General features: G+C 43.1%; 1 protein-coding gene across 1 annotated transcript; it reads right to left on the bottom strand.

Annotated features, from left to right (window-relative positions):
* Positions 1-2,655: 2,655 nt before the first annotated feature.
* On the bottom strand, positions 2,656-3,876 carry LOC131856280 (vegetative cell wall protein gp1-like). The gene is made up of 2 exons (XM_059207842.1): positions 3,601-3,876; positions 2,656-3,030 (listed from the first exon to the last, which is right to left on the bottom strand). The coding sequence occupies exons 1-2, from the start codon at positions 3,874-3,876 to the stop codon at positions 2,656-2,658; spliced, it is 651 nt and encodes a 216-aa protein (XP_059063825.1).
* Between the last annotated feature and the right edge of the window lie 7,209 nt (positions 3,877-11,085).

Raw genomic sequence — 11,085 nt, 5'->3', positions numbered from 1 at the left:
TGCACCTTTGGTTCCCAAGCATGCTTTTGGCTTTCTTTGTGGCTTTAGAATGTAGTTTTCCTTTTGTAATGGAGGGAATTTGTCACCTCAAGGATGATGAATCCTCAAGGACAAATTATCCTTTCGATTACCTCTTCGAACAGGCACAACGCTAAGCCAGGGGATAACAGAATCATGCGAGGAGTGTCAGACACCTGAGAGATGTCTTTGGATGGCTCTGCAGAGCCTCTGTTTGCAGAACGAGCGCGCGGAGCAGGGACGTCAGCACGATGCACTGTCGTCCTGTATGGACGAAGTGCAGAGTCAGAGCAGAAAGCTCTGGATGCGTTGACATAATTTACAAAGTAGCTTAAGCAATATTGAAATATGCGAAGAACACAGATTATGAAATAGAATAAGGGAAATATACTAAAAGGTGAGGAAAATCTCACAACCGGTCCACGCTATGAAGCCTCCCGCAAGATAATCTCTTCTCCACGAAGTTGTACCTACACACATGCAAGAGAGAAAATGTTGGGGGTTGTGTTTTGGAGCCTGCCTAAGTAAGACCCCCGTTTTGGTGTTTCCACCTCCATGGACAACCCATAAAGCCACAGGAAAGGAAAATGATGAAGAAGATGATAAAGAAGAATGTAAAGGCAAGTACAAAGACAATGCTATGCTACTTGGTAATTAGAATATAAATGAGACATTGGAAAGGCAAGATAGAGTTAGATTACTCCCCTAGTGCTTGGTAAGTGTTGGTATGCTTGATAAACTTGGTAGCTTGATGATGTTGCAACATTGGTGGTGGTGTCTCCAAGAGATTCAATCTCCAAGAGCAAGTCTCCCATCTGCCAAAAGATCCATTGGAAATGTCCTGAGATCAAAGATATAGGCTAAGAGACAAATCTGGATGTCGATGGTCGCGCAAGGAGGCGTTACGATTCATTCCTGATGCGGGTCATAACGTCCCAACGACCACCTGCTGGCTGGCAGGTTGGTGGGACGGTAGCGCGCTGCGCAGACGTCTTTGCGCTGTGTCTGCATCCGCGAACCAATCAGGTTGGCAGAATTGATAATGCCTTCGGGGAAGCTGACATGGACTTCTTTGGTGGACAAAAGGACAAGTTGGTGGACTTGTCCTCCAAGCAGTGTGGGGGAGGCGCCACATGTCATAATTGCCACTAAAGGTGATGAGGGTGATATTTTTGACTCTACATTTTGCCCCCACTTTAGCAAGCATGTCTCCGTTAAGAGATGTGAAGCTAACGTAGAAAGATAGAAAAGGTGAAGAGGAGAAAATATCACGATAGGGAAGCAGATGCTCGTTAATCAGATGAATTTGCCCCCGATGATATAATGCTAGAATTTTGGAATGGAAATCTGTACTTGGAACATCGACAACACGCTAGCTACAATCTAGCCTGATGGATGATAATATGTGATAAAGAAGTTGAAACAAAGTGCAACAAGAACAAGCCTCGTCGTGGAGGAAAGTCCCTGATGACGAAAATATACAAGATAGGGCAGCCGCCATTGGTACAAGACACGTCAATATGGTTAGCATGATGTGCCATGCCGAGAGCCATATGATAGGGCATGATAGGTCAGTATGGATGACCATACGATAGGGAAAGTTGGAACGCCGATATGGATAACCATATGATAGGGAAAATTGGAATGCCAATATGGATAACCATATGCTATGGCAAAATGATATGCGGACATGGGTAGCAAGGTGCTAGATCACCATGCGATAGGGCAGATAAGTTAGCCGACATGGGTAGCGACATGCTAGATTGCCATGCGATAGAGCAATTGGAATCGGAACATAGTAGATTGGCCTCTACCAAGGCAAGAAAGATGATGTAGATTGGAAAGATGGTTTGGCCCTCATGTAGGCAATCTTTGGAACAGATCAAGTGGTTTGGCCCCCACCTAGGCGATCTTGGAAAATAAGAAGATCAAGTGGTTTGGCCCCCACCAAAGCAAGCATGAAAAAGCAGCCTGGCAAAAAAAAGAATTGATACCAAAACTAAAAGAGAAAATGCAGATATGATGGCCCCCCCTTAGAATGATATGCGTGGAAGGCATGTCATTTTAAGGAGAAGAGGAGTTGTGGCATGTCAACATAACAAGATGTTTCCATGGAATGCCACCAAGAGATAGTGACACATAAATGTCCACAACATCAAAAGATGCAATGCAAGAGGACAAGGGGATCTAATAGTTTGGCATCAGAACCCATAGCAGTGTCAAAAATATATATAGTATCACTGCGAGATGGGTGTATCGTCATAGGACCAAGTTTATCGGATATGAAGAAAGACACATGAAGACAAACAGAAAATAAAAAATCGGGTCAACATGGAAGAAAGCAAAGAATGCCCCCAACACTTTGCATCATCCCTGAATGTCGAAAAGCAAAATACGACAAATGGAAGGAGGTAAACAAATAGAGGAATGTGACGACAGAAAATCCCCTGTATCCGAGTACTTACGGAGTAACTTGGGTCCTCCAGGAGAGCACAATGGATAAAAACAATCAACCTCCTGTATTCAAGTACCTACGGAGTGACCTCGGTCTTCTGGAAGGGAACAAATAGATAAAGCAAGCACGGGGGACCACAATGACACACACATGCAAGCTGATGGAGATGAAGAAGAAAAGTCCTAATGAGTAGCCCTTAGGAGGGGATCGTATTGCAAAATATCGTCATCTTGAAGAAGAGCCCCATCCTCCCAATCGAGGTCATAGGGAGAGGGGGGGTAGGCTCGGAGAGGGACGATTGCAAGGGCCACATCGGGTCCCTCACCAGCAGCAAGGGCAAGAGACGAAGCAGTAGCAACGCCTTTGTCTTCAAGTTCAGAAGAGGCAAGGGTCAACGATCGTGTGAAGATCGTAGACAAGGCCGAAATGTCCTCCAAGGAGCCGAACATGCAGGCCTCTGGGGAGGAAGCAAGTGACTCACTTGGAGAGGATGGAACACGAACAAGGTTGTCAGTCTCTGGAAGAGGGGTAGTGATGAACTCAGGAGAAGGCGGGGCCTTCTTGATCATGCAAACAAAAACAGGCAAACCAACATGCACGGAGCTAGACAAAGGAAGGGATGAAGAACAAACTTATGTTGGTCGGCGATGTCAAAACTTTGGGACAGGGCCCTGCTCGAACTTGCGTTTACACGGGATAGGAGTGTCAGGCCTCCTATCGACCGTGGAAAGCTAAAGGACCCTAGGAAAGATGAGATGTTGAAGGGGTGGCAAAACAAGTGGAGCAGCAGAAGCTGTGCTGGAGACCACTTGTGTGTGCAACATATCCAAAGGTATAGACAAGGGCAGAGTGTTTGACAGAGAAGTGATAAGTGGGGGCTCCGAGGAAGGAGCGATGAAAACCTGCACCCGCTTAGGGGGAGGGTCATCAAAGGTCCCTGTAGCAGCGGGAAGTGAAACCAAAACTGATGCAAAAGTGGGAGCCACCGAGGGAATAGACTCTGAAACAACCGCGTTGGAGGATGCACCAGCGAACTGTAAGGCAGCATCATGCACTTGATCCTAGGCCCGTCGGAAGCGTTTATGCTCGCGTGCACGCTGGTTTAGATGGAGGTGGGGACCACCAACCGCAGGTTGAGATGAATCAGGAGCATCATGCTCCATAGGAGAGGCCTCTGAGATCGGCTCAACGATAGGAGGAGGCCTAACCGACGAAGCAGGAGGAACATCCTGAATGGGTACCACATTCACAATGACGGGCGCCCGACCTCGCTTCCTTCTAGGAGCGGGTGGAGGGATAGGAGACACTGATGTGGTCTGTGATGTAGGTGCAAGCGGAGATGAAGGAGCTTGAGACAAGTGCTTCCGCTTTGCATAGTGAGATGGCCTAAGAATATCGGCCATGATAGGAATCTCAAAGGGTGGACAGGTCGTGGATTTTGATAGCATGGGTGCCTTTCCCGTGGTTGCGTTGGGCACAGTTGCAAGAACAACAGACACCACTGGAGGTTGTGTGGTCCTAGGTGGATGAGGAGGTTTTGGTGCGGGAGCAAGTTTAGCCCCGACCCCCTATGATGGAGGGACATGTGGCACAACCCGTTCCAAGATTGAGATCTCAGGTGCAGAAGTTGATGCAGGAGGCGACAAAGTTACGATAGGTTGCACGGACGTAGAAGCTGACTCCCCCGTCTTGTATTTATAATACACATGGTATAAAAGGTCACCACAGGGAAGCATGGGCCCAATCGAGGCATGCCAGGAGTGACCCAAAGGGAAGTCCCCACAAGCAATCAACAGTCAATAGTGAGTGTCCTGGATGACATGCATTGTGCCCTCATGAGGAAAATTTAAGCACTTGTGAACCACGGAAGGAACCGCCTCCATGCCAATCAACCACGGGATCCCAAGTCTGACTCGGAAGAGATCAAACTCAAGGATGATAAAAAAAATTGAGGACACTACCTTGGGACCTACCATGACCATCAGGGTGATGCTTCCCAATGGACTGATAGAGAATCCATGGTGGGTCTGTAAGGTAGTGCGACACTCATCATAGACTAGTCTATGCCATGCCATCCATTCATGAAGAGTTTCTCCTTCGTGATGACATCGACACGCTAGAGGGGTCAACCATCACACCTGTGACAGTTTGATCGTTCAATCAATAAGGGATATAGAGAGGAGCAAGTTGTCCGCAATATGGAGCATCAAGCGGTGTTAATGAGATAAGAACGCCAGACACCTTCCCCTTCTGGGCAGGGGGAGACGATAGGGGTGACGGTCACCATATTGACATATGGACCACCATCCAAGGCCGGATCAGATGTAGAAATCACATTTGTCAAGTGCGGAGGAAACAAGTTGGTATAGATCTACAAGTCACTATTGGCTTTATCCATGGACTTGTTTGACTTGTGTTTCCTTGCGTCAACTTTCATAACCCCACTGTCGATGTGGTCTTGGATAATGTGTCTAAAACAATAACATCTCTCAGTTTCATGACCAGGTACACGATGGTAATGACAATATTTTGACCCATCGAACCAATGGGGGTAGGGTCAGCTATCTAACAGAGGTTTAGGCTCAGGTAGGGTGATCAGGCTGTCTCGCAACAACCGTTGCATGATACTCAAGTAAGAGTCATTCAATTATGTGAAGACTTTGTTTTGCAAATATTGAGAAGCAGCTATCGGAGGATTAGCCGCTACATTAGCCACGACTTGATTCCTCTGAGTCCCATTTGAGGACGTGCCAAGAAAGGACCCACCACGAGGGTTCGAAGAAGAGTCTCCGAACTGCATCACGGTGTTCTGATAATCGATCAAGGCAGAGCACATGCTGGCAAAGTTCTCATAACAATTCAGAGACAACATCTCCCTCAATGTCGGTTGTAGGTTCCCTATGAACATACACTGCAAGTTGTTATCTGACAGGGCAAAGGGGATCTTAGTTGAGATCGCATGATATCATGACATAAAATTTGTCACCTTCTCATTTGGTTTTTGCTTACAATGAACAAGGTCGGATATAGTGACCTTGCTGCCTATGTTAGCCTGAAACCTCTTGAGAACGAGATCCATCAGCTGGTCAAAGGTGCGGATGGAGTGGTCAAGTAGAGAATTGTACCACTCCAACGCAGTCCCTTTGAGAGAACGAGCAAACAACTTAAGGAGAACAAAGTCCATATTGTGATAGTCACTACACATGGTCATAAATGAATCAATGTGAGTGTTTGGGTCACCATCGCAACTGAACCTATCAAAATTCAATGAATCAATGGTCGTTGGAAGGATGGTATTCAAGATGGTGATGTCTAAAGGGCTCTTCCTGTAGTACGTAGGTGCAGATGATTGACCGGAAGCAGAAGCCAGAGAAGTGAGCTGCAACTGAAGTTGGCCCATGTTCTGCAATTTAGTGTTCAGAACCGGGTTCGTAGGTGGAGGAGGAGGAGATGGAGCACCACTACCTCCCCCGCCAGACGACATACAAACTGACATGGTGTTGGTAGAGACAACTGCAATAGTCGAATCACTATCCATGCCCATGTAACCTAAAGGAACGAAGGAGACACTGATACTCGGGATGGTGAAGTCCACCATGTGGGCTCCCATCCTCGGGATGCTAACACCGACCTGGGACTCAAATGGATCAAACTAGGTGTCCACAAGGGGTACCTCGGTTAGGGGAACATGTCTTTTAATAATCATGGATAGGGCCCTCAGCATCTCCAGGCCTCTCCTGTCGGATATCAAACTATCTCTCAATGTGCTGACAACATTCCCGACCTGGGGGAGGACGTTCTCTCAGTTCAGGAATCCCTCAAAATATTTGATTCTTCTCTAAAGAATTGATCTGCTCAAAATCAATAGAGACAGTAGAATCGTGATCGAAAGGAGGAGGGGAAGAAGGAGCAGAACTCTTAGGAGAGTTAGGTTGTGAATTAGAAGGAGAATGCCCCCAGTTACAATAGACTTTAGACTGTGAGAGGTCAAGAACTCATTGGGATCATATGACTGTCCACCCTGCATGGTGTCGGGTAGAGGAGGACTGTAGCAATCAAGAGGGAACCTCCTCCTGTATGACCTCCACACTACAACACCTATCGCAGTCTGGGTCATAAAGCTCATAAGTTGATCGACAACCAGATCATGGAACACAGACACCTATGCAATTCCTTGACTATTCTATTTTGATATGTTTAAGATAAAAACGTGAAAGGGAAAAATATGTTTGTTGTTTTTGGTTTTTTTTTTGTGTTTTGTGTGTGTGTGTTTTTTTGGTTTTTTAAAGTTTTTAAATGAGTGTGATGAAAACTAAAACAACTATGCTAAACATGGAAAAGGAAAAGAAATAAAGCAACTAAGCTATACTAGAAAAAGCAAACACACACAAATCCCCTTTCACGTCAGGTTCACCAAAATGTAACGGAGGGAATTTGTCACCTCAAGGATGATGAATCCTCAAGGACAAATTATCCTTTCGATTACCTCTTCGAACATGCACAATGTTGAGCCAGGGGATAATAGAATCATGCGAGGAGCGTCAGACATTTGAGAGACGCCTCTGGATGGCTTTGCAGAGCCTTTGTTTGCAGGACGAGCGCGTGGAGCAGGGACACCAATGCGACGCATTGTCGTCCCGTACGAACGGAGTGCAAAGTCCAAGCAGAAAGCTCTGGACACGTTGACAAAATTTACAAAGCAGCTTAAACAATATTGAAATATGTGAAGAACATAGATTACGAAATAGAATAAGGGGAATATACTAAAAGGTGAGGAAAATCTCACAACCGGTCCATGCTATGAAGCCTCCCACAAGATAATCTCTTCTCCACTAAGTTGTACCTACACACATGGAAGAGATAAATTGTTGGGGGTTGTGTTTTGGAGCCTAACTAAGTCAGATCCCTGTTTTGGTGTTTTCACCTCCACGGACAACCCAAAAAGCCACGGGAAAGGAAAATGATGATGAAGATGATAAAGAAGAATGTAGAGGCAAGTACAAAGACAATGTTATGCTACTTGGTAATTAGAAAATAAATGAGATATTGGAAAGGCAAGATAGAGCTAGATTAATCCCCTAGTGCTTGGTAAGTGTTTGTATGCTTGATAAACTTGGTAGCTTGATGATGCTGCAACAATGGTGGTGGTGTCTCCAAGAGCTTAAATCTCCAAGAGAAAGTCTCCCATTTGCCAAAAGATTCCTTGGAAATATGCCGAGATCAAAGATATAGGCTAAGAGACGAATCTAGATGTCGGTGGTTGCGCAGCGAGGTGTTACGATTCCTTCCTAGCGCAGATCATAATGTCCCAACGACCACCTGCTGGCTGGTAGGTTGGGGGACGGTAGCGGGCCACGCGAACGTCTTCGTGTTGTGTCTGCATCTGCGAACTTGTCAAGTTGGCATAATTGATAATGCCTCCAGGGAAGCTAACACGGACTTCTTTGGTGGACAAAAGGACAAGTTGGCGGACCTGTCCTCCAAGCAGCATGGGGGAGGTGCCACATGTCGCAATTGCTACTAAAGGTGATGAGGGTGATATTTTTGACTCTACACCTCTTTAAGCTCAAATTTGGCTTTTGCTAGAAGAGACGTAGTTGCCATTTTGAATGCTCTTTCCATTTTCCATTGTTTAAAGAGATGTCTCCTTTTATGGTGTACCTCATAAATGTTCTTTCAACCATAGTGGATTATTTCTTAACATGTTGCTCAGGTCCTCCACATAGCAATGACATAAATCCATTGACATCATATTGCATTGTAATTCATTCACATAAGGACTAATTTTGAAATCAAAAGATAAGATTTATCCATAAGTAAATTATGATTCTCCTTCAATAATGCAATCTAGTAAGGGTTGAAATTTGAAACACAAAAGTTGCAATTTGTTAACCATTTATGTACACATCAAATTTCCAATAGGTCCACAATCTATAATCACCTTGCAGACTTTGCCTTTACACTTACATTTGTTTGGAAAATTCTTTTTTTGTCTAATAATCTTTTGGGTACCTTTGTTCCTAGATATCAATGTACTTTGCAACATCAAGTTCTCTTCAATCTTTACTTCAACTTCCTCTATCAAAAGTTCTTCCTTTTCTCGACCTACCATGTTAAGTTTCTAATATTCTATCTTTCTAATAAGGTGAAGCACTTGTGGTATTGTTAACCTATTAACCTTAGTTTAGTTAATACCCTAAACCCTCTTAATTAGGATGAGGGGATGTGTCCCTACTTAGTTAAGCCTATATATAAGGAGGATAAATCTCTTCCATATAATTCTAATTTAAAATACTCAATTCATTTATTATTTTTTAATTATTAAAGGTATTATCTTCGAAGTGGTATGTTATTTTTCTAATTTTTGCATTTATTTTCAAGAAATATCATTAAGGTGTATACAAATTGAGATCTGAGCCAAGATTTTTGCTTCTGCCATAACCTACAAACTATTGCAAATTTGGACATGCATGGGTTTAAAGATATGCATCAAATACATGATTAAATAAAAATACAATTTTACGGCATGTTTTGTGCAATTTATTTTTATTTTATTTTTTTCCATTAAAAATTTCTATAGGTCACAAATTTTGAAAAGTTTAAAATATTTAAAATAGTTGCAGAGGGGCGGCACCCATTATATTAATATAAAGGATTTTTACATATATATGTTTTTGAACTATGCCTAGCTTTCCTACTACATATTATCACCAAAATGGCCAAGTGCCCATGTAATACAACTCAGAAAACCAAAAATTGCCATAGAGAGCAGTACTGCTATCTACAGAAAATCCTACCACCCTATATAGTATCATGCCAAGGTTACAAAATTTTAGGCTATTGCCTGATAGTAATACTAGAAAATAAAAACAGTAGAAAAAAACTAGCAACCTAAGGCTCAAGCAGAGCCAACATCTACCTCCTCAGGACCAACGACCTCTGGTTCACTGCCCTCCTCCTCCTGCAGGCTCTACTCGCGTTCTTTAGCTTTCTGAATCAGGACCTCTCTCAACACCATAGGGCATTCCAATCCGTAGTGTGCATGGGCTTTAGAATTTGCCATTTCTTCCGAGAGACGATCATCATCCGGTATCCATTCTTCACCGCGACCAAACCCCCAATCATTTTCCAGGGTCTTCCTCACCGTTTTCTTAAATTCCTAAGTCATGTCTTTCACTTAGGCTCTCCACCAACATGAACTACCTCATCCATGCCTTGCTAAGACAAGGCAAAATGCCAATTGCCTTCAGCAAGAAAGAAATATTTTGGTCCTTCCCATCCCATTCAGCAACCAGGCTCCCCTGATCTAGGGCTTGCACCACCACAAACTTCTTGACCTCCACTCTTGCTCCCAGAGACATATAGTAGTTTTGTGGCAATGGGGTGCCCAAATTAGCATCAATATTATCCAGGATTGTATCAATCTTACCAAGGAATTAGTGCCTAAATATCATTTGAGTCATTTTATTGACTCATTGCTTGCTCTCCCCCATATAAACCAGCATGGCAACGAACATGGCCAGGATGTCTGAGTTTACCTGGTAACGGTGATAAGCTCTAAGAAAATCCCCACCCAAATTTATTTTCACAACATTCAAAATGAGAGGATGCTTTGTGGCCATAATTGCTAGCAGCCACTTGTCAGAGATTTTCCCCACGAAGGCCATTTGTCGCTTGGTAGACTCCAACATAATAGGTGTATCCATCCCTAGCCCTCCTATAACACTGAACCCAACCACTCCAAGATAGCTTAACTACACCAAGAAATGTGAGAAAAATAGAGGTGAAGGGTCTATAAATAGACCCATACATACACTCTCATGATTGTCAAAGAGAAGTGGGATATCCTAGCACTTATGTCATTAATGATCTCTCGTGCCAACCAACACATAAGTCATCCCAATTGTAGTGGCGTTAATACATGATCTCTGTTTCTTGCTAAGAAATGTCAAATCAAATCTATCCAGATGGGTAGTAACGAAGATCAATGATCCCACTATCTAAGAAAGGCGAGGGAGATGTGGCTTGAGGGAAAGGCCAAAATATTTTATTATACTACTCTATAGGCCATAATTTTCAGAATTTCTTGAATTTATTTATAGCTTTAGAAATATCTTAAAAAATAGACAAGGTTATTTGATTAATTTTTATTAAAAATTAATTAAATGATCAAAGTGTGATCAAAACATGAACACTAATTTTTCTCATAGCTCAAATTCTAAAATTTTATGGTTACAACTTGCATATGCAATTCTATGAAATGAGATACCCATTTGATAATAAAGATTTTGTCAAAAATAACCTACAATTAGGTCCAATCTTCTATCATCTCCCACATTTAGAAGATTAGTGGGAAGATTGTGCTGATGAATATGAGGTAAGATGAAGAAGCTAAATGAGGATGACTCTAAGGAAAATTGTGACTTTTGAACTCAATTGGGATATCTTAGATAATAATGATGATGAATCTGATTTTGTGGATCCTATATTTATCAACCATGTATAGGTGCAACTATTAGTGCCATTTAATTAGAGCATCAAGGAAACAAAAAAATATTAAAATCAAAACTATAGTTTTGTTGAAGAGGACTAGGAGTGGTTAGCCAAGAAAA

Source organism: Cryptomeria japonica, chromosome 1, assembly GCF_030272615.1.
Source record: "Cryptomeria japonica chromosome 1, Sugi_1.0, whole genome shotgun sequence".
NCBI classification, from domain to species: domain Eukaryota; kingdom Viridiplantae; phylum Streptophyta; class Pinopsida; order Cupressales; family Cupressaceae; genus Cryptomeria; species Cryptomeria japonica.
The sequence above is the reverse complement of the archived record's forward strand: the minus strand, read 5'-3'. Positions and strand labels throughout refer to the sequence as shown.

Excerpts from the sequence above, each read along its gene's own strand:
- LOC131856280 (XM_059207842.1), bottom strand. The coding sequence starts at position 3,876 with ATGGCCGATATTCTTAGGCCATCTCACTATGCAAAGCGGAAGCACTTG. Across the intron at positions 3,031-3,600 it reads CTGATTCATCTCAACCTGCG|GCCCCGCCTTCTCCTGAGTT; the intron begins GTTGGTGGTCCC and ends ATGATCAAGAAG.